Source organism: Poecilia reticulata, chromosome 14 (assembly GCF_904066995.2).
Source record: "Poecilia reticulata chromosome 14, P_reticulata-male-v2, whole genome shotgun sequence".
NCBI lineage: Eukaryota > Metazoa > Chordata > Actinopteri > Cyprinodontiformes > Poeciliidae > Poecilia > Poecilia reticulata.
In genome coordinates, this window is record NC_088843.1 from 16,394,909 (window position 1) to 16,418,259 (window position 23,351).

At 40.8% G+C, this 23,351-nt stretch overlaps 2 protein-coding genes across 4 annotated transcripts in view; both read right to left on the bottom strand.

Moving 5' to 3' along the window:
* Positions 1–5,682: 5,682 nt before the first annotated feature.
* On the bottom strand, positions 5,683–10,254 carry hspb1 (heat shock protein, alpha-crystallin-related, 1). Its single transcript, XM_008428132.3, has 3 exons — positions 9,715–10,254; positions 7,074–7,137; positions 5,683–6,307 (listed from the first exon to the last, which is right to left on the bottom strand). Exons 1-3 carry the CDS (start codon positions 10,094–10,096, stop codon positions 6,151–6,153), a joined length of 603 nt encoding a protein of 200 aa, XP_008426354.2. The 5' UTR covers positions 10,097–10,254; the 3' UTR covers positions 5,683–6,150.
* Positions 10,255–12,040: 1,786 nt separating this feature from the next.
* The window catches only part of srrm3 (serine/arginine repetitive matrix 3), a 97,260-nt gene continuing 85,949 nt past the window's right edge, over positions 12,041–23,351 (bottom strand). Inside the window, exons 11-15 of one of the 3 annotated variants that reach the window (XR_535402.3) lie at positions 18,043–18,320; positions 17,085–17,336; positions 16,868–16,993; positions 15,450–15,598; positions 13,769–13,907 (exon numbers count right to left, since the gene is read on the bottom strand). Coding sequence is in view for 2 of the 3 variants with exons in the window: in XM_008428133.3 (XP_008426355.1) it covers positions 13,637–13,907; positions 16,868–16,993; positions 17,085–17,336; positions 18,043–18,320 (927 nt within the window). In the remaining variant the exon portion in view is untranslated. Of the gene's footprint in view, positions 13,908–15,449; positions 15,599–16,867; positions 16,994–17,084; positions 17,337–18,042; positions 18,321–23,351 lie in introns of all 3 variants that reach the window. The other 2 variants (XM_008428135.3, XM_008428133.3) reach the window with 2 other exon arrangements.

A 23,351-nucleotide genomic window follows, 5' to 3' on the forward strand; every position in this document is an offset into this window, starting at 1 on the left:
GACACTGGACATATAATGGTGCGTTCACACCAAACACATTTTGACCGCCAGGCGCATCTGATTTACATTCAAACTCTATGTGGAGGCGTGTCGAGGGCCGTTGTGGTGCTCTTCGAGTGTCTAGCGCGGCGCCATTTGAACCGTTCGGAGCGTTTGACATGTCCAGCGCATCCAATACTTCACATAGACTTTGAATATAAAGCAGACTTGCCTGACGCTCAAAACGTGTCTGGTGTGAATGCACCATTAGAATGTTTAGTTCCCATCAGTGGCGCAAAAAGTGGGTATGCAGCGCATGCAACGCATAGGGGCGCAGCACCAGAGTGGCGTCAAAACCCCGTCTAGGGGGGGTGGCGCGCCGATTATGTTTTCGCATCCACCTGAATAATGTGTAGTTGCGCCACTGGTTCCTATGGTAACAATGACATCAGTGATGACATCACTCTTTGATGCATCAAAGGAATCTCTCTCTTGAGTGTAGCACACAGACTGTTTTTTCAGACCTGTTCCTTATAAGTTAACTTGTAGGTTCCTGTAACTTTTAAGTTATGAATCTTCTACAGGAGCATTAAAATTATTTGAAGGCACAGAATCAGTCTAGTAGGTTCACATTCTCAGGTGAGAGACTCACCTGGTATAAAGTTAATTTTTCGGTACTGGAATTGCACCGAGGATAAATTACTTTAATCAAAAGCATGTCATGAATATACGTGCATATATTCCATCTTGAGTACATAGCATAATAGTTTTTTGTTGCTTTTTCCATCAGTAGATGATATAACCTAAACAGCACTATTCAGAGATCCAATGAGTTTATAGCAGCAGCCCTGATGCCAACATCTCCAGAAAACATTAAAGATTGTAGCATGTGTTACACACATCAGGGCTGGTGTCAGTGTAACAGATGTTGATTTTCCTGTAAAAAGTCTAGAACAGGTAGGAGTGATGAGGCAGAAACAAATCTGTGCTTCACTAATCCTCCTGGAATCTGTTGGAATCTGTTCTGGTTTAAATATTTAAGATTTCCTAACACCACCATATCTGATCTTTCTTCAAAATAATCATTGTGTCCACTTTATTTTCTTTGTCATTCTAGACAATATACTTATTCCTGTAATAAACAGTTTTAGATCCTTTAATACAAAGGTATCTTCGTCACACACTTAAGTCTCAGAATAACCCCCATCTGCTACTGCATAAAAAATATGCAATATATTTGGAGGGGGGGTTTCCCCGAACACCAACATTTTCACAGAAAGACACAATATAGCTAAACAGATTCGACTCATGTAAAGAAAAAACAATCTAAACATGTCAATAATACTTTCCAAAAACTTCCAGAACCATTTTATTTCAAAGCTGATAACTGACGGTGTATTAAGCAATCTGTACATATAAACAGATCGCAATTCAGCTCCTGCACAGTAGGTTTATACCTCAGCTAACTAGAACCACCGTCGCTCTTTTTCCTCCCAGGGCCCGATGGTTCAGTTGCTATGACAACGGTAAATAAAACGCAAAAGGAAAAGGTCTAGTAACGAAGTGTTCCACCATGTCTGTAGTTCTAAAGAGCAGCTCTGAGGGGCAGACAAAAGTCTACGTCTATTTTGAGTGGCACTGTTTTGTGTCAGACTTTTGTTTTGAGTTGAATTTGGCTCGTTTTGTGTTAACTATGTCGTCACAGTTACTCAAAATGCTCCCCTCATGGGATCGAGCCACACATTTTGATGTATATATTGTGAAGGGGACATGCAGCGGTACGAGCCGCATTAACGGTACTAGGAAGAGGCAGTTACTTTGAGGTGTAGAACAATAGGTGCCTGCCTATGCACTGCCATGGCAGGGCCCAATTCCGAAACATTATAAATTCAAGATTCCCCCTGGGAAACTTACCAAGCCTGGTAGTCAGCCTGTCATGTTTTAGGGTTGAAAATGTTTAAAGTTTACAGAGAAAGTGCGTTCTAGCTATACATTGCACAGTTGGTTGCTATGGTAATTAGTTATCTGCACCTGGGCTGGCTCTCTCTGTCAGACAGTATGCTGGAGACAGAGTTTCTATACTTGAGAGACACCCAGCGACGGTATCAAGGACCCTGACAAAAAACCATAAACCCTAGGAAAATTTTGAAAACATTTTACGGGAGCAGGCATGTGTATCTATATCATGACAGACTTTTAGACCAACAGGGCGATATTTGTGGCAATCACTGCTCTCCCTATGCATTGCTATGGGCAGGCCCCAATTAAGGTTTTGAAATGGCCTAGTCAAATCCTGGGTTAAAATTATACTTAAATGCTACCTTTGATCGACTTTTCTACATAAAATGGCTGAAATAAATGAATTTCGAAGAGAAGTATGGCCTGATATGTACAGATTGATCGCAGACATTTCTGTGACACAAGAGACAAAACATATGAAGGGAGGTCTGTGCTGTTTGCACACTATGCTCTCTGTTGTTACAGAATAACATTTTTATAAAAAGCATTTCTGGTTTGGCTGAGTGCAGGAAGGTGGGATCTGAGACAAATCCAATTAGCAACCTTGGATCATCGGTCTGCTTTTTTACATAGAGCATTCCCCCGGTTTACGGCCCGGATGGGTTCTGGATGGATGGGGAGCGCCATGAATAATGTAGGCCTGCATTAAAAGCAGGGGGGGGGGAGTTGTGACTCACAGAGGAGGAAAGGTTGGCATGCAAAGTGGTTTTAGAGTCGGGTGCCTTGTTGTAAGCCAGAGTCTGTCTGGTATTCATGAACTCAGCATAAATCATAAATCATAAATAATACAATTCTCCGCTGGTAGGTTGATATTTACAGTCACACGTTGTGAAAACAGCTGGGGTTGGTCTAATCGTAGCAGATCTGTTGCTCACTACAGGTCAAGAGGCATGGAGGGAAAAAAACAAAAGAAAAAAAACGTTTCTTTTTTTTCCCTGTGATCTACTGTTTGTAACCAAGCTTCGTGCATAGCAGAGCGCTCTATAAATAGATACCCCCCCCCAGCTTTGGAGTCAGGAGTTAGTGAGTGCATTAGCGAACAGGCATGCAAAGCGAATAACTGCAAGTCGACGTGGAGGAAGAACAAGAAGTGGTGGAAACAACCAATCTAGCGATGACATCACAGGCTGCAGGTTTTATTTCACTCAGCGCTGCGAGACGCACAGCACAGCTGGCTCCACTCATGCAGCCCCGCATGCGATTGACTGCAACACACAGATCTATGGTAGCTGGTTCTGTCTCAGTATATGAGGCCAAAGCATTTTTCTCTAAAGAACTGCTGCAGAACTGAACCCATCAGATACTTCAGCATAAACGGGCACTGAAAGGTTCCCACTGTTGTTGATCAGAACTTCACTCAGATTCTGCTTGTTGGTTTGGTGAAGATTAAACAGGATATAAATTAGGCCAATAAATTAGAGGAAATAGATGGAAACATAATGCCACCAATTCCTGCCATTCTATCGCTAGTATCTTCTTTGCTCCTCTTGAACTTTGTCACAATTTGTTACACTGAAACCACAAACTGAAGTGTATTTTACTAGGATCTAACATGGCAGATCAAAACAACATATACTTGTTCCTGCACAGTTCTGACTTTAGCCAAGATTGTATGCAATTAGGAGTATCGCGAAAATATTTTTTCACCTTCACAAGTGCTTGACATGTCCCTAAGAAGTTGCTATTTGCCTGCAGTGAGCTGTGGAGATTTATTTATTTTTATTTTTCCATAAATGCAAATCCTTTGTTAACAAGAATATCTTCCTGTAGTAAAAAACAAACAAGACTCTGCTTTATGTCATATTCATCTACCAGGGAAACAGTCATGAATTACTAACTGGGACATTAGAGTCGCTCTCTGATCATCTTGAAGAACTAGAAGGAAATTCAAAAATACTTTAACTGCGTTTACTTTGTTGGAACTGCAAAAAAAGTTAAACAAAGACAAAATGTAGTTTTTCTTTCAATAAATGTGCTAAAAGTGACGGATTGTTCATAGAAATAGAATGAGGTTACGCTTCTGTATTAATAGAAACATTTAATTTAAGGCTTTTTACACATCCTGGGTGGCACGAGAAAGCAGAGTGGTGCAGTGCATGAGTCAGTTTTTTACGTTTTTCTCAGAACAGTGATAACCTGAACCAAAGTGAAGTTCCTCTGGAATGAGGAAGTTAGATTTTATGCAGCTGTACCATATATGCATTTGTCACGAACTTTCTCTCAGCTGCATCCATGGTTGGTAAAATCAATTAAGCAGAGAGCAATTCTCCATTGATTATGTATCTCTCTCTCAACAGACAGACAGACAGACAGACAGACAGACAGACAGACAGACAGACAGACAGACAGACAGACAGACAGACACTTTATTAATCCCTTTGGGATTTTCCCTCAGGGAAATTGTAATTCCCGTCTCCCACACAGCACCAATGCATCAAATACTTAAATGTTTTTTTTTTTGTATTTTAACAGCCTGATCCTTTAGTCCCTGTTTCTGTCGTACTCCTGTTAGCCCTCCTTCCAGCCTCCAGGGAGGAGTTGAAGAGTTTAGTTGCAGAAGGGACAAAGGAGTTCCTCAGTCTGTTGGTCCTGCACTTTGGAGGAAGCAGTCTCCCACTGAACCTGCTGTCCTGACTGCTACTGACAGTGTGCGGAGGGTGGCTGATGTTGTCCAGTTTCCAGTTAGTCTCCAGTTTCTGTAACGTTCTCTTCTCTGCCACTCTTGCCAGAGAGTCCGGCTTCGTACCGACTGCCGAGCCCGTCTGATTTGTTTCTCCAGGCTGGAAAGGTCTGACTTAAGAGATGCTTCCACCACAACACTCCACAGCGTATAACAGACTGGTAAAACAACCCCAACAGCTTTCCACAGATGTTAAAGGATCTCAGCCTCCTCAGGTAAGTCCATACTGGTTCAGGCCCTCTTATAAAGCTGCTCGGTGTTGCTTGTCCAGTCCAGCTTGTTGTCCAGCCACAGAGCAAGATATTTATAGGTCTGCATGACCTCCACTTTTCCTATCAGAACTGGTCGTGGACTGCCTCTGACCCTCCTGAAGTCAATAACCAGTTCCTTTGTCTTGGATGTGTTCAGCTGCAGGATGTTTCAGTGGCACCAGACAACAAAGTCCCTCGCCAGGCTCCTGTACTCTTCTTCGTTGTCTTTGATGCGCTCCATGATGGCAGAGTCATCAGCATACTTTTCTGAATACGACATATATATGACACGAATATGTATACATACACAAAGACATTATTCTTATGCTACTGTTATGCTTTAGTGTTTACATCTGTCATGCATTCACAAAATATCTGAAAACACTGTTTTCCCATTGATTTTGTTTCTTGTCTGGAGGTTTTGTTTAAGTAAAAGACCCTAATCTTAAATCTTTCAGAATAAGTAGCTTTCCTGTGAATACTTCACCGATGTGCGATGGTCTGGAGCAGCCTCACTGACACTCCGTTATTAAGTCTGTAAAACAACCATCAGGATGCATCTTGCGAGGCCTGAGTCACTCACAGGGCCTGGCTTGTTTCATTGCTCTCTTTTGCATGGCTGACCATTGCATGAATAACTCAGTGAGAGGAAACTACAACATCGAGAGGCTTGATGTTTCTGTTATTATTAAACACAGCTCAGTGTGACTGATTAAGCATCGCAGTGAGGACAGAGACAGCTGATGCAAAAGAGACCTTGTATGTTTAACTTTCTTTATTTTCTGGTTCAGTGGCTTAAAAAACAAACAAACAAACACATTTTCAGATAAAAATCGGTTGCTTTCTAATCCAGTGACACAACGTTATTGGCAAGGGACGCTATAAAGTGGATTTGAAGATGCAACAAATAAAAGCTAAAATAATCTGTGAACGGGATCAAGCTGAGATGAGTCCCTCGGAGGAGTGTGGTCACAGCACAACGAGCTGGAACATGGCAGTGGTGCAGATGTGTTTACACAATGCGCTCGGCTCAATGCTGTGGACGGATGGGAGAGGAAAGCAGGGGCAACCCACAGACCCAATTTGGAAGAAACAGTAAGATCCCCCCCACTTATTTTTACAATTACCGGTAGACAAAACTCTTATAGAAAAGTGTGTGTGTGTGTGTGTCGCCGAGTCACTGGCATGATGATTGAGAGAGGTCAAGGCCGGCTCTTCTTCCTACTTCTTGGCCACGGCTGCTGAGCTCTCCACGTTTACAGGAATGGTGGTCTCGGAGTACTCCAGGGCCGGCTTGTTGATCGGAGCCTCCACAGTCAGGACGCCCTCAGGGGACAGGGAGGACGTCACCTTCTCGATGTTGGCAGTAGGGGGCAGACTGGAGGGGAGCAAAAAGGACACAGTCAAGTTTTGGGGTCTCAAAAGTACTGAATCTTTTCACATTTTGCCCCCTTACATCCCAACCTTCAAGGTATTTTATTATTATTATTATTTTTTTTTACAGATAAAAATCATGTGGGATTTGTGTCATCCCACTTTATTCTGTTACCTCTAAATAAAATGCAGAGCTATTAAATACTTTTAGAGGTCAACAACATGCAATATTATCCAATCCTGCAAACCAATATTTTTGTCAGAAAACTAACTTTGCAGTACAGTGAACTTTAAATGAAATGTGACACCAATAAAGGGCTACAGATACTTCTGCGCGGTACCTATTTAAATAATTTTAAAAGAAATGCAGACCTTTGATACAAGAACAACGAGAGCAGTCAACACTTCACTATGCAATATATTAAAAGCAGTGTTGTGTTACAGCCTGTAGGTGGCAGCAGAGCTCTGATAAACTATAGATTTGCACAGGCACGTGTTGTCCGCCAGGGGGCCTGAAATCTAATAAATCAGTTATAAACTCGGACAAATCTAAAAGTAGACAGACTTTACAGCAGCAGAGGTATGTTTTAACTAAAACTATAATTTTTTTTTAAACATAAGCTTTGATTTGGTTGTCGGCTTGTTGCTTTATATTTTAATTATGTCATTATTTTAGATTACAAAGTAGAAAAAAAAACCCAACCTCGAAACAAAACCGGTTAGTGCTGAATTACCCGGTTCTTAATTACTGATAGTTAAAAGTTACTTACGTGTATTTTCTGGTAAAGCTTCTTGACACAAAACCATGTTCGTCCTTCCGCTCTTCATGCTTGCCTGTGAAACCGACAGCATAATTAGCATTTCGTTAGCTTAATTGTGTATTTTCACCATGTAATTAATGACATTCAAATGGTAAATTCTGTTTAATTTTGCTATTCAGATAGTTTTCCTAGTATGGAATGAAATCTACAAACCATGTCTTCACAAGGAGGGTTGAAGACATAATTAAGAAAATTGGCGTAATCTGTGTCTCCTGTTTTTAAACCATGAATTTTTGAGATTAGTGCGACAGCCCTGGTTCTTCTACAGCTGCAAACTGTAAAACTTGGTGATAGAAAGATGTTTTCTTGCCTATGTAACTCTTTAGTAATATGTCAGGGACTGTACCTAAACTTTAACCTTTGGAGTACTCGGCATTTTCTGGAGTATTCAGGCTGAAGCTAATGGAAGCTAATAGAAAACCAATAATTCATTAGCAAATTCTCTTCAAAAAAACAAGTTACTAGTGGACATTTTAGCACCTAAAAGAGGAATAGAAGAAGAAAAACTACACTTTGAGGGGTTTTTGGTGGTGGTAGTGGAGGTTGAATTTATACTTGCTATTTGTTTTAGTGTCTACACACTATGCTAACAAATTGTTGTAAGCAGGATTTGGTATCTTAATTAAAGGTCTATCATAAAAATGAAGAAAAAAAAACGTGAGCTACTGCAATTACATTTTGGTTAGCACTTTGATTTGCTTTGTGTTGAAGTGTCACAAAAATATCTACTCCACATGGTAAGGCTACAGGAACTGAATAGTTTCTAAGCAGAACTGAAAAGGACCTTTGTCTGGAAAGGTTCTCAAACTGTGGCACGAGGACTCCCTTTTGGGCTTTGGGTTACCTTAAGTGGTACTCAGAAATTGTATTGTCAAACATTTACAATTTTTGAATGCAAAACTGATTAATTGTTATAAGGCAAGAAAAGTAATTTAAGAAACAAACCCCCTCAAAAACTGCAGTAGAGAATATTTTGCTAAAACAGGAGCAGACGGTGCAGAACAGTGTGTCAAGGCCCAAGCTAATCACTGGCAAAATAGGCTAGTAAATGTGGATTTTTAAAATTTGATGTGTTGAAGCTATGAAACTCACATAGTGCAATCTGTAGAAAAGATTTTGTTAACGTCAAAAGAAAGTAAGCGACTTATTACAGAAGCTTTTGCTATGTTTTTAAATGCGTGGCAGCCATATTGGTTTTTCAGGTCAGCCCAGGTGAGAAACCTTTTGACTTTCTTTTGGAAATTAACTTGGGAGGAACTTCCTGTTTTATTTGTCGAATATGGAACATGGAAATGAAATGCAGAATTACACTAAAGCAACATTAGGGTAACCTTATACTGCCAGTGGATGAGATGATGTTTTGGCCTTAATTTCATTTCTGTCAAAAAATATATTTACAAAATTAGTACAAGGTCTGAGATTAACTGGTTTAGTCCTTAGCACTCTAAGGAATGTTAGATATGACTATTTTCAATAATAATATCCATCTCATCTTGTTCATAAAGGCCTTTGCATTATTGTTATTACTATCAGAAGAAGAAAAAGTGGTTTTGGCATTGCATGTCTGTCTGTGTTGCTTAAACGCTGTCCCTCTTTCATGTTTGTTTACTGTGAGGAGCAGATAAAGGCTGCTGACCTCAGACAGACTCATATCTTCTCAACAGGACCAAACTGCTTGGTATAAACTCACAGCTTCATCTCAGCTTCTTTAGCAGCCATTAGTTGTGAACAGGCCTACACCAGCTGAGGAGATAATAGTTTAGTGTGTGGAAAAACAATTCTAATTAAGCTGATGATGTGAACGTTTAGACATGAGGTGCCAAATTCCCCTCGCATTGAATCACATGCTTTGTTTATCTCTGTTTTCCTGACCCGGTCCAGTGTCTAACACCAGCGAGGCTGGCAGTGAGGGAGTGGGATGGGATCCAGCTGTCCTTTTAAAGTAGCAGATAGCCGCTGTGACTCACAGCTAAGTCGCTTTGCTATGAGGATGGTCCTTTTGGTAATGCCATACCAGCGGCGGAGGGTACAAGGCTTCGGAGATCAAGCTTATTACAGGATCTTACATCAGCTCTCAGTTTGCTTTAGTGTTTTGGGATGATGGAAGGGGAATGGAAATAGCTTTTTCCATAGCTGACCTGCTTAACTGTCTCCCACAAACTGCATATTGTCTATCTATGGGCTTCTATCCCTCATGTCGGGGGGAGAGAAGGGACAGAATACATCTTGAGACAATATGCTGAGGTGAAATCATGACAGGGTTGGTTAGATATTACAATTTTACTCTGCATATCTGTTAGTGGTTGCAAAAGTTTCCTCCCACAAGTTGAACTGTGTGTTGTGATGTATTTAGGAGGATATCGGCCAAAATGCCCCTCCCTTCCATTGGGGCGGGGTGTCCTGAGATAACATCCTGAGTTCTCCTTATCCTGCAACTGGAATCTTATCCCAAGTCTTAAAGGAAAGTATTGTCCTCCTGCAGTTTAACCTCTTGTAATTCTTGCTTTTCCAACTCCTCGCATTTTTCTCTGTGAAGGAAACTTTTAAAACAAACATGCTCAAAAGAAGGAAGGAAGGAACAAGTGCTCACCAGAAATTTCCAAAACGCCGTCCTTGGTCTTCACCACCAGCTCCTCGGGTGAGAAATGGGGGACGTCCAGGGAGATCTTCCAGTTGTCCTGCGTCTGCTTGATCTCAGACATCCCACTGCTCGTCTGCCGGGACAGGGCCCTGGCTTGGTGGGCCATCACTTGGCCCGGGTGGTACATCATGGGGCCGTGGGGCATCATGATGTCCGGGCTCATGAGCGAAGGCCTCATGTACCCGGGCCAGTGGGTGGTGGGGAACCCAGAGAAGTCCTCGAAGACGGGCGGGAGGCCGAACGCCTGGTCGAAGATGCGGCTGGTTTGGTCCCGGAACGGGTCCCAGCTCGGGGTGCGTTGCAAGGTGAAGGGAATGCGTCTCTCGGCCATGCTGGCTGCGGTCAGTCAGAGGAGGTGTGTCTGCAGACGGAAAGCTCCAAACATGCTCCCTGCCTCTCGGCACAGCACCTTTATACGCTCCGAGACTCCAAAACATCCCACCCACTCGAGTCCCACCGGCACACCTCCCCCAAGATGTCTTGGAAAGTGCTGGAACCTCTATTTGTGGCAGACGCAGCATGTAAATAGAATCCAACAGGAGGGCGGTGCGTAGCGTCAGCTGCTGGGGCCTCTGTGGAAATCCTGTGGGTAAACCCCTCCCCTCTCTGTTCTTCTGAAAGAAGCTAGAAAAAGCTGGAGGGACGCGGGATTGTTCTGGGAGGAACTGGATAAGTTTGCATTATTGACTGAGGGACAGAATTTACCTGCATAAACTGCAAATAAATAACAGCAATGAAGCCTTTTTAAAGCAGAAATATAAAAAATATCAATGGAAAGAAAAAAAGAGGGATGCATCGTATTCATTTCCAGTGCATTGCTCTACAGACTCAACGTACTTTATTCAAAGTTTATGTTGTAAACCAACTCAAAGTGCATAATAATTCACCTAACAAGTGTTGGTGTAGATGACAGCTTATGTGTTGCAATATCTCACACAAGAACTTTATTTTGTCTAACAGAAATCAAGGCTTAAAATCCACATGTTTACGCCAAACTTTGATAAGTAAGTGGAACAATGACAAAATGTAATGTTTGTTTGACAAAATTGACAAATATATGCTGTAAAACTTTAAGAAAATGTTTCCCCACTGTGTGTCAGCCAGTTCTTCCAGTCAGAATTATTTGAAAATTGCAAAGAATGACACAGAAGTGGACCCACCCCAACCGCCCTTTCTCAAATCGTGACCTATGACCCAGAGGGGGGTTTGGTAAAGGTTTATGACACTAGTACAGGATATGAAGTGACGACAGCCACAATGACCCACATCATATCTGTCTCTCCATTTCAGGATACATCTGGAAAAAGTAAATTTTATCTTGAATGTAGGTTAGTGACTGACTGAAGAGCTTGTCCTGTGTATCATTACACTCAGATATAGAGTTTAATCTATAAACCTGGTAAGTGATCCTCATTGCAGCGTTCAACAAATGCATAAGAGTGCAGAAAATGTCGACCTGCTCTGGACTGAGGCTTCACAGAACTGTGGGAGGGAAGGATCTCCAGTAGCAGTCAGTCTTTTAGTGGAACTGAAGAGGCCTCTGACTGAAGACTGCTGCTGTATTGCAGTCTCATGAAATGCTAACAGCTTAGTTTCCAGGCAGAAGAGACAATATTCTGCACTAACACATCCTGGATGAAACCATCAGTCATTGGTAAAATCTACTAATCCTCCTCATTTGCTTTTACTGCTTCCCTTTAAATATCTTTATGGTTGTTTGGTTAAAAAGCCGGACAGAGAGACGATGGAGTCGGCGATGTGATCCTCGCCTTTTATGATCCTTTGATTTGCCCTTTTTGAGTTTTTGATCTTGTGTCCAATGTAAACCTGAACATTTTTTCCCCACAACATTGGGTTTCAAAATGTAATAAAACAGAATTAAAAAACACATTATGTAATAATCAACGTGAAATGTAATTCGCCAGAAAGCATTACAAAATACATTCATGGATTTTATTGCATTTTGCATTGATTTTTACATAATGCAGTTTTAATGATATTACATTTTGAAGCCCATTTTTATCACGTCATAAATAATTCATTTTGTGTTTTTCTAATCACACTTTTCATCATCAGTACTTTCTTTAGCAGTTTGGGCTTCGGTAGATGAACCACACAGGCCTTCACCACCGTTTCCTTGTTGGACCGCTCTTCAGACTCAGAATACCTGCAGATTCACTCACTACCACCAACTAGCATGAGATAATCAGCATAACATTAAGCCTTGAGAAGTGTAAAACAAAAGAGAAAATGCATAACGCAAGAGTTTGATTGATTAATTCCTCATTTGTTTATTACCATGGAGCTTAGTTTATACAATACAAAGAATGATCTGAACAAAAGGGACAATGATATACTTGACACACCGGTTGGGTTAAGTCTGCTTGCACTAAGAGTTGTAAGTACGAGTGGAAAAAGACTCCGCGAATGGAAAGGAAGACTTAAGTGATTGTATCACCGGTTTACTCGCTGTCCTACAGACGGTGCTGCAGTTGCCGTTTTTGTCATGGTACATCTTCAGTTGACGGACGCAACTAGCCGACCTTCGGTACGGTGTAAATATGACGTGGAGTTTTCTGTTGGGGATAAACAGATGTTGTAAAACAAAATGCTCCAACAGGAAGATCGAGCTGCTTCTCTCATTCAGTTGAAGCAAAAAAAAAAAAAAAAGAAGACGGGCCTGGAGTCTAAACAGGCTTGTTGTAGAATAATTCACAAAGCATCAAGTCTGCACTCCCATTTCAAAGTCAGCCCTCGTCCCTTTTTTTTTTTTTTTTTTTTTACTTCATTACTTTTTGGTCAACCACTTGTATGTAAACCAAAACGATCTTGTTTGATCACATCCTAATGCATGATCCATCTGCATTAGCGACAAAATGTAGAATAAATTAAACATCAAATAAATAAATAAATAAATAAATAATCCAATAAATAAACATATAAACAGGATAAACTCGAGGTGAAAACATATGTGTGCCTGGACATAATTTTGCAGTTTTCCTTTAGAGTGGCCTGAGTTCAGGCTACAGAGTACTCGCTGATCTTTGAAGACGAGGTTTCCACACACACACGCGCACACACCCCCACACACACATACAGATTAGTAGAAAGAACATGGTTGCGGGAGGAGAGTAAAAGTACGTAATACACGCCTCCCTTCACACACTCAATGGCACCCTTCTCAGTTTGTAAATCTTCTTCCAGGAGAATCTTTCACCGCAGTAACATGCTAAACACACCTGCTTAAGCTAAATGGAATATACAGTGCATAGTTTACAAAGCCAGAACTTATCAGAGTTTAAATCTATACAGGCATATCTATACAATAAAAGTTATAATCATAAAAAAAGTTGTTGTTTTTTTGTTCCCTCGTTCATCTGTCAAGTTCTCCTTTGTTCTAACTTTTGTTGATCTCTGCTATTCAATGAGAAAACGGGTTTGAAGGAATGAGCACATGATGGCAGGGAAAAAAAACATCTGGAAGGTTTCCTTTTGGTAGGCTTTGTTTTCTATTTAGCTCCTGTTTGTTTTATTTTTTAGAATACATTTATGTTTCTCTATATTCACGAAGCATGTGTTTGTTTACCAACTCCCTTCTGGTGGCGGAGGATGAGACGGAAAGTGCTAACTGACGGTGCGATTTGTTCCTTGGGCTCAGTCAGTCGATGATTTTGTTTTTTTTTCTTTTGACGTGTGGAAATCGTTTAGTCTGTGTGATACATGATCGGAGACGGTTCGATCCAAACCAATGTGTCGTAATAAAATACATTGTGTCTTTGTTCAGGCTCTGTTCTGGAGACGGTGTTGTCCCTGATGGAGGAGTTTGGACTCTGGAGGGAAGACGCGCCACGTCCCTCCGCCTGCCGGAGGTTCAGAAGCCCGGGCTGTCGTAGCTGCTGCGGCTGTAGTAGCTGTGGTGGCTGCGGGAGCGGCTCCTGCTCCGGCTCCAGCTCCGGCTGCGGCTTTTGCTGCGACTCCGGCTCCAGTTGCGGCTGCGGCTCCGGCTGTGGCTCTGGCTTCTGGTGCGGCTGTAGCTGCTGTAACTGCTGTAGCTGCGGCTGCGGCTGGACCGGGACGGGCTGCTGTCGTAGCTCGACGACGACGGACTGGGCCGGTAGTACGGGATCGGCCGCTTCCGAGCGCTGGTGCGGAGGGGGTGGGGGGGGAAGGACGGGGACAGAGACGTCGGACAAAGACAGCAGTGTGACAAGTTAGAATGAGGGAGGTGTTAGGATATTAAGATGATCAGGCTGTTATCTGCGACGTGATGCTTTAGAGACAAGATCAGCAAGTCAAAGTTAGACCCCCAGAAACGGTAAACGAGTGCAATTTCTAGAAGAGATGAGCTTTGTGGGTTATAAAAAGCCGACCATCCACACACTCGGCAGCAGGAAAATGCTTCGTGTTAGTTAAAAGCTTGAATAGATCGAGTTGTTAATAGCAACCGTGGAATTGATTCCTGTAAGGTAATCAGATGTTAGCGCCCCACAGAGCAGTCTGTCTGTCTGTCTGTCTCCATCACCCAAACAGATCAACACCACGGGACGGATAAATGCTACCAAGGTGACACACAACATGTCTGCCCCTCCTTTTCATTCCAGCAGAACTGTGGAGTTCATTTTAGTTACAGGTGGAGCATTCACTCCTGACTCAAGCGATCCGATCGCAAACTGGAAATGCTGACAACACTTTTCAGTGTGGAAGCTCTTACTGAAGGTAGACGACTTAAAGTGGTCTGCTTTTAAATATCAGGTTCTTTAAGACGTGTTTAGAGTTGTAATTGGGTTTTTGATAGGCTGCTATGTTAAAACAAGGATGAACATTTTTTCTTTCATTCCAGCTTCAAATTTGTTTTGACAGAAAACGCTCACATTTAATGTAAGGATTTGTATTATCTGGTAAGAACACACACAGTCCAGTTAGTTATGCTAATTGCGCTAGTAGTGCTAACAGGTACTAAAGCAGTTTATAATGTCAATTTAGTAATTATTTTGTATTTTTATAAAATAAAATCTCCTTTTAACTGCACAGGTATGTGATGTGATGTGACGTGATGTCAGGCATTTTCAGTAAAATATTTGACTAATTATTGTACTGTCAATAATATCTAAAATAATTACATTTTCAATTAAAGCCAGATTGGTTTTTTTGTTTGTCGTTTTTATTTATTATATTTGTAAATGTAGTTCCTCACAATATTCCAGAAGATTAGAAATATTTCATTGTGCACAGAATCTTTGGTTGGTGCATATCTGAAATAGACATGGATGTTTGCTGAACAGTTTATTAATGTCAAAATATTGTAACAAATAGCTAACATAATGAACTCAGAAACATTTTCAACTGTTTTTAATTGCCTGTCATTTTATATTAATTCCTGAGTTTGACAACATTACAACATTTATTGGAAAAGTCCAGGCAGCTCTGTGGTTTGAAGGAGTTTATGTCAGGTCAGAAGATTTTAAGAGGAATCATAAAATAAACGTTCAACAGAACCTTCATCTGCTGAGTAAATAGACCTTGATAGCATTTTAATGTTTGCGTCCCGGCGCTGCAGCATTAGTGCGTGATGTCAGTGGGGTGTAGCTTCAGAACCGAACTGTGAGTTTCAGAGATGTGATGAAGAAAAAGAGGAAGGACAAAGAAAAAAATAAATAAAAAATACAAGATGAGTCCAGGTTTACTCAGGGGAGCTCTGATGGTTTGATGTTCAGCTGAGCTTCAGGGGTCAGACTAGCAGGGCTCTGCTGCACAGCAACTGTTACCAGGGCAACAAGCCTGCGGCATTTGAATTCAGCAGCATCCCGTTGTCTCCGTGCGAGGACCTTTAGGACTGAAGCAAACATGACAAGGTACACTCATTTCACTCATTAAGTCCGTCAACGCTTTCACATGAACAGGGAGAGAAACAGCCAAGTGGATTTAACAGAAGTGGGGGAATCTTCCTTTCTTCCTGTGCAAGTAACTGATTACAAGAAACAATACAATAAGTAGGACTTATGAAAATTAAAGAAAATAATCCTTTAAAGTGAAGAAGAAACCAAACATATGGCAGATGAAAATGATGCCTAACATGTTGTTTTTCTCAGTAAAAATATTTCTAATATTCCTATTGGGATTAAATTAAATATTTGAAATCAAATTGAACCAAGAACTCAACATTGATCCATAAATTATGTGTAATAAATTGCAATCACATAGAAAAAATTATAGTACGAATGAGGAAAAGGCATAGAAACCCAAGAAATCGGCTGAAATCTGTCGGTATTTAGAAACCAATCCTGCTCCTACGTGCAAATCAACATTATCTGGTTTAATTTTAACTGGTGACCTATGAAAAGTTTTCTCATTACCAAAGTATTACATAGAGTGGTGCGGTTGGTAAGGTAAAAACAAAAAACCTTCACAAAAAACTCCAACTCCACTGCTTTTTGACCACAGTGGCTACAAGCTGCGTTTCTAAACCTCTCATTGCCCCCAAATCTGCACTGCTGGGAAAACATAGATAGCTTCACCATAAACCGGGGGCCTCACGCCACTTTCCTCAAGAGCCAGAGTTTGTTTTTTTACCCTGATATGGCATCTGGAAAAAAATTATGCATACATCAAATACATATTTTGGTTCAGTCAGTCCTGAAGCAGTTGGTCTATTTTTTAATTCAGTTCAATTCATTTAGATTTATATAGCGCTAATTCACAACAAAGGTCGTCTCAAAAAAAACAATAATTTCAATTCAATCATGCTTACATTCCGACTGATCAAATAGGTCAGTATGATAAATTAGGGTTTCAAAGGTTTCTAAGGAAACCCATCAGATTGAATCATTTACTTTTCCTGGACATAGTTTACAGTTTTTCCTTTCTATTTGTGTAATTAGGCAAAGTGTCTGATCTATACTGTCCATAATGATCCACTAAAGATTAACCTGAAATATTATGTTAAAAAGTCCAAGTTTCCTCCTTCTAATTCCTTTTGCATGGCGTCTCTTGAAGCTGCTGAACACCTCGGACATAAAATGAGCAGGACATTTTATTTAAAGGCTGTGGATGTCCCATGATAGAAACCAGGATGTTTACTCTGGTGATAAGAAGGCCAGGTTACCTGGTGATCCTCCGAGCCTCCATGAAGCTGGGGGAATCCCTCCTTCTCTTCCTGATGGGCGAGTAGCTGCGTGAGCGGCGCCGAGCTCGGCTGTCGGTGTCGGAGCGGTTGGCGCTGTCCTTTTCTCTGCATGACAGACAGTCGGCCGTCAGAGCGGCAGCAGCGGAACGAATCTAGACGGCGAGTCCTTGGTGCCGCCGGGCCCGCTGGGTCTCACCTGGACACGTTTTGTCTGCTGTGCGGGGACTTGACCTTGCCGGTGCCCTTGTCTCTGGAGGCCGAGCGCGAGGACGAGCGGCCGCTGCTCCAGGAGCTGCTGCGCTGCCGGAGGTTGGCTTTGCTCCGAGACTCGTCGTTCTTCCTACCTGACACGTGTGAGTGGCGTCCCGGAGACACCGACGGGCTCTTGTGATGCGCCGGACCGCGGTTAGAGCGGTTGTGACGCTTGGAGGAGTGGCCGCCTTTTGTCCTGAGGGAAAATGCAACAATTTAATTAATTCATTTTTTGGGGGTTTATTAATGTAAATATGTAGTCTGTTTTGTTGACTTTCGTGTCTGAAATAAAATCAATAAATCAAATGAAACACACAATCAACACTTTTTAGCCACAATGCAAACAAGCAGATCGATCCAAAAATGTAAATTGACAGAGCAAAAAATGAATAAATATTCTCCCATCAAGTCTTTCTCCTTTATAACTTGTACATTGTTTTCTTGTAAAAAGCAATATAAAAAAAACAAGCAGAAAAGGAACATTAATATGTACCATAATAAATAAGACATTTTCTAACGAAAAAAAATAAAGTTAAATTTTTGTACTTTATGTAGTCCCTCATTCATCTGAAATAAAATTAGACATACATTTTCGGGCATATTTCTCCCACTTCCCCCAATATTGAATAAAAACATCCATCTGTAGATTCACAGAAAATGTCATTTTTCAACCCTTTCATTAACAGTTGTTTATGCTGTACGTCCATCCCCCCCCGCCCCCCCCACAGATCTATTCCATTAAGTAGTGAAAGTTTCTATTCTGGATACTTCATTTTAAAATCAAGAGGAACAGAAAATTATTAAAATGCATTACTCTGTTAACCTCTTACCAGAAAGCAACAAATTTTAACAACCCTGCGGAAGGAAGGCTGACCGGTGAGCGAATCTAGAAAATGACTCGCCTTCGCTGATGACGGGACGTCCTCCCTTTGTGAGCGTGGTTGTGCTGGGAGTGGGCCGAGTCGCTGCTGTGATCGGGGGAGTGGGAGCTCCTTCTCTGGCCTCTCTGGCCGCCTCTCCTCCCAGACGTCTGAGTTAAGGAGCTCCCGACAGCTGCGATCTTGCCGTCCACACTCCCAGCCTCTCCGGCTTGGTTCCTGCTGGGGGCGCTGTGGAGCTTTTGCTCTTTTAGTAAAGTAGACTGGTTGCCTGCAGAGCTTGCATTCAGCAGACGCAGCTTCTGCAGAGAAATTATGACCAACAAAGGAAAAAAAAAAAAAAAGAAGAAGAAAAAAAAAGAAATAGGACAAAAATAGCATCAGAAAGTTTTCAGGCTGGTGATAAAGAGCTACGGTTTACTTGCCAAAAGAAGGTAAACATCTAAAAGAAAAAAGATCTAGGTTTTCTCCATATGGCTTATAGATAGTCCTCTATGGTGCAGCGCATGCAATACTTGACATGCAAAACCATAATGAGTTGGAAAAAAAATAAAAAATAAGAATCGCAAAAACAAACAAAAGAACTAGGAAGAGAGAGGGAATAAAGAAAAAGTGAACCAAGTAAGTTTTAGAGCAGAGGCAGAAAGTACAGAGCTACAGATTCTGGAGAATAGAAAGAGGACTTCTTCAGTTTTTTTTGTTTTTTTTTAGTTTTTTTTTTAGTAATGGCTAAAAAAATAAAAATGAAACAAAACAGGAAGAGAAGACAACTTGACGAAACATCACAGAAATGGAAGGAACAAAATAAAGATCACAATTATTGAATCAGTTGAATCAGAAAACAAACTGACTGCTACTCAATTTTCTCTGTGTGTTTCCTGAGAACATTTGCTGAGATGTGAACAGCGACCCATTTTCTTTGTTTTTTTTTTTCTTTTTTTTTCTTTTTTTTAATGATTACTCTTGTTTAACTCCCTTCTGGTTAACATCCACTTACCAATAAAGTGGTATTCCCTCCTTTAGTAGGTAAGGTATGAAGAAAAGGGAAAAGTGGGGCAACATAAGTGCATCATTAGATTCACAAAATGCAAGAGAAAAAGACACAAAACCCTTCCCTGCCAGTGACTCATGAGACAATGCATGGAAATCAAGAGAAAAGAACTGAAAAGCAAAGAGGAGAAACCACAATGTGCAGGGAGTCCCTCACACAGAGCGTAAATCCTCCGGACCCGGGCGCTTTCCTAAAGTCACGCAGCAGCCGCCTGGTTCAAAGGTGAAATAAGACTCTCTCTCTCTCTGTCTGCAGAGGACCCGGAATGTTTGGATGTTACCTACTTCAGCATCTGAGGGTCATGGAGCCCCTTAATCCAGGACTTTGATTCTTACAAAAACAGCCGTCTTTATTTCCAGAGAGCTGCTCCAGCATAAAGCTACGGAGCATTTCATCCAAGATTGCTGGAGCTGGCAAACCTCCATTGTAGTGATAGAAGAGTAGAAATGTAACCTTTTTCAATGAAAAGCAGTTCTTAAAATAAAAAATACAGTTACAATTATAGACCACTGTTTGCAAGGGTAAGGCTGGTTTTATTACAGAAAGTCCTGCAAAAGTATCCAAAGTCCTTTCCACATTGTGCCATATCACAAACAAAAACAGTTCATATTTGGGCTTTATGAGACAGGCTAACACCAAGTAGTGCAACATAAAATGATTTTCGTTGGCTGATCAGATCAACATGTTTATGGTGTTTCCTACATGACTTATTGAAAACTGCTTGTCTGTTTCTCTACTTTCTCTGCGTTTGTAGCTTGAGAAGATGAGCAGGTCTTAGCCACGCAGTGCAGCATATTACTTTAAAATATTACAAATGCAGAAACAAGCATAACAGTTTGTATGCTCGTGTGTTTTTCATGTTTTCCTCTTCGATTTCAGGATGACAGCTGTTTTTCAAAATGGCTGCCGTTCTTTTAACCTTTTAAAGTAATTATTGGCATAAAGATGTTACCCATTTTCACAACTTGGATGAACTTTATGCAACACTATATGTTTTTGACTTTGGCCGTCATATTCATACAACTTTAAATTAATGAAGTTACTGAGCGACAGTCATCTTCATGGTTAGCATTAGCTTCCACTTGTTTCTTATATGTTTAGCTGATTAGCGTTAGCAGAGCTACGTTTCTTGTAGGTTAGCTGTGACCACCACTAGCAATATCAGCTACTTATTTCAGTGCAAATGTATAATATTCTTTACTGTAACCATAAATCAAACAATGAGCAATAAAATATATTTAATTTCTATGGTTCAAAATGTGCATAGCTATACGCGGTTTGACACCAAACACATTCATCTAATTCCAGGACAACCACGGTGTCCGTCTTGAAAAGTTGTCTAGCAACAAAAATAACAACATAATTATTTTTTATGGGTCCAGTTATGCATAATTTGACACAAAGTATTTATCTGTGACAACTGTGGCGGCCATTCTGAAATTTTCAATGGCAAATATTTTTTTTTTTTGCTTGCTTCCCCTTCTACTGTACAGTCATACACTTTGATAGACCCAAACATTCGTATAATACACTGAAGTTTGTAATATGACAAAATGTGGGAAAGCTTTTTTTTGTTGTTTGTTTTTATGTGAACAAACCCATTGAAAGGACCAAAACGAACAAATAATCCATCATGTCAAACGAGTCTGAAAGACATATGTCCAAACTAAAGCACCTATTAGCTGCTGTTTATTCGTGTTACCTTATGAACAACGGTTCTTTCCATCAGACACATCTGGAACTTTCTTCTCTAGAAACTCTGATGATGTTTTGGTTGTTTTGGTGTTTGTAGTGTTTACAATAGAGATGCTAATATCAGGCTTCAGCACTGATGCCAACGTCAGCTTGTCTGTAGCTTGAAACTCTGTGAAGGTAGTTCATGAAAGTCAGATCCTGTATTTAACTACAGATTTTTTTTCCCACTGCCCTCAATATTATTTTACAAGTAAAATATTAATGTTCATATCAGTTACTTAATAACCAGATTGAAGTCATCTGGTAACAAAAGACCTTTCTCAAATAAAATTTGAACAAAAATGACATAAATAACTCTTCTCCAAGTAACTGGTGTCCTGAAAAAGCCTGTTTTGAATTTGAAGCTTTTGTTCAGAGACAGTATTTGTGTTTGCGGTGCTATGAGGTCACAGCCATTAGATTTTTTTTTTAAATCTTAATTTTTATTGTAATCGCAATAATGCCACAAAATATCGCGATAAAATTCAACCCCATACCCAGGTGAAGATGAATCCCAAACAATACTATGAGTTTTTAAAAGATTTTTCTTAAAATGTACTTTGCAGGAAAAAAATATTTTACCAACAAGGACTATTATGGCTTTGAAAAACAATAAACAATCTGGAGCTTCTTTAAGGGCTGAATGCATCTGAGGCTCCATAGGGACCAACTAAGAAACACAAACATTAGCTTTGGTCTTTTCAAAGGATTTGTTGGTAGGAGGAAACAAAACAAAACGTCGATGTCGACATTATCCTTTAAACAGTGTCTTGTATTTTAAGCTTTCAGCAACAATAAAGCCTAGATTAGAGATTCACGAGGGCTTAGGAGCTACAACTCTTAATGCACTCTGCTATTAAGAAAAAAAGAATAAACAAAAGATAGAAAGAGAGCAAACCTCCAAAGTGTGTTTCATATAAAGCAAATTTAGCAGGATCTTCAGCATGCATTATCAACGGGCTGAACAGCTCGGTAAAACTAAAGAAAGGACAAAAAGCACCGACTGATTGCTGCAGAAAGAGAAGACGTTTTTCCACGGGAGAGAAGACAACTAAGCGGCGTAAGTCAGAAAATATGCAACCACTGGTGATTGTGATGGCGGTCAGAAACTGTCGGAAAAGAAATAAAAATAAAAATAAATAAATAAATATGGAGGAACTCATCAGACGAATGTACTAACTCACCAACAAACAGAGAAATGCCAGACAAACAGAATGCATTCTACCAAAAACAGAAAGAAAAGTAAAGTAAAGTAATGGGACCTGGAAGATAAGAGCGGGATAGTGGACGTCTGAATGAGGCTAAGGAGTAAAGAGAAAAACCAGAGCTCTATGTAATCCAATCTCTCACGAGTCAAATCATAATTGATGAAGTCAGACTGATTTAGTTAGAGATCATTGGTCAACAACAGAAAGAAAGAGGAAGAGAAAGAGAGAGAGAAACATTGACGTCACTCAGGCTAGGGTGCTTGTCACATTCTCATCTGCATAAAGATCACGTGCGTAGGCAAAGCGTTACCTACCTTCCATTTCAACCAGTGACACGTATGCAATATCAACAAAAAAAGGAAAGAAAGAAAAAAAGAAAAAAAAAAGGGAGAAAGGAATGTTCTCCGCAGCGAAATGGGAAAAAGACAATGACCTCTTTTAGTATCACAGCTACATATTTGAGTCCAGAGACTGAGGAGGAATAAAACAAAACAAAAAGTCAAAAGAAAATAGAGGGGGAAAAAAAAATAAAATAAAAAAGAAGAATCCAGACGGAATTCAAAAGCAAACTAAAATCAGAAACAAAGAATGAAACTAGAGACTACATGATTTGCTGTCTTTTTCGCTTGTACAAATGCAGCCATATTTGTATCAAAACAGGGGAGGATAGAGGGACAGAGTTAATTAGATTAGTGGAGCGAGGGAGGAGGAGGTGAAAGAGGAGGAGGAAGAGGAGGAGGGCATGCTGAGCTGGCTGATGTGAAAGATGTGGGAAGAAAAATAACGAGAGTGAGACGTGAGTCACGCTGGACGCAGATGAACAGGTAGCAGAGGATGAGGAGGAGGAGGAGGAGGAGGTGGAGGTGGAGGAGGAAGAAGGCAGAGAGTGTTGGAGGAGGAAGTCACTGCTAAGATGGACAAACTAAAGAGTCAGCACATTTCAAAGGGACCCCAGTCACATTTTGGCCCTGGGGGCTTCTCCAGCAGCAGCAGCAGTGAGCCAGAGCAGGACGTTTTAGATGCTGGCCCAGCTCCATTACAAAAACCCTTTTTAGCATTTAATATGTTTAAAACTATAAGCAGGACTGCAGCAGCAAAGAGCAATCTGCTCTCCAAAGCTTACACCTCAAATGGCTCGGGTCCCTTTTTAACATCACTCGTGTTAATAAAGGTGTTAGATGCCAAAGTTATTTGAGGCTGTCGATTTATTTATTTATTGTTTTTTTTTGGATACTCCTTAATAAGGAGGGAAAACAGAAGTGGCTCCTTTTCAGACCCGTCCGTCCACCATGCAGGAGGCAGACCGCCGTGGGGAAACGGGGACAAGCAGGAGCAAAAGT

Bases quoted from the DNA above. Each gene is read 5' to 3' on its own strand.
- hspb1 (XM_008428132.3), bottom strand. From the start codon at position 10,096: ATGGCCGAGAGACGCATTCCCTTCACCTTGCAACGCACCCCGAGCTGG. The intron at 7,138-9,714 runs GTGAGCACTTGT...TCGGTTTCACAG, and splicing joins CGGCGTTTTGGAAATTTCTG to GCAAGCATGAAGAGCGGAAG. The intron at 6,308-7,073 runs GTAAGTAACTTT...GCTCCCCTCCAG, and splicing joins AGCTTTACCAGAAAATACAC to TCTGCCCCCTACTGCCAACA.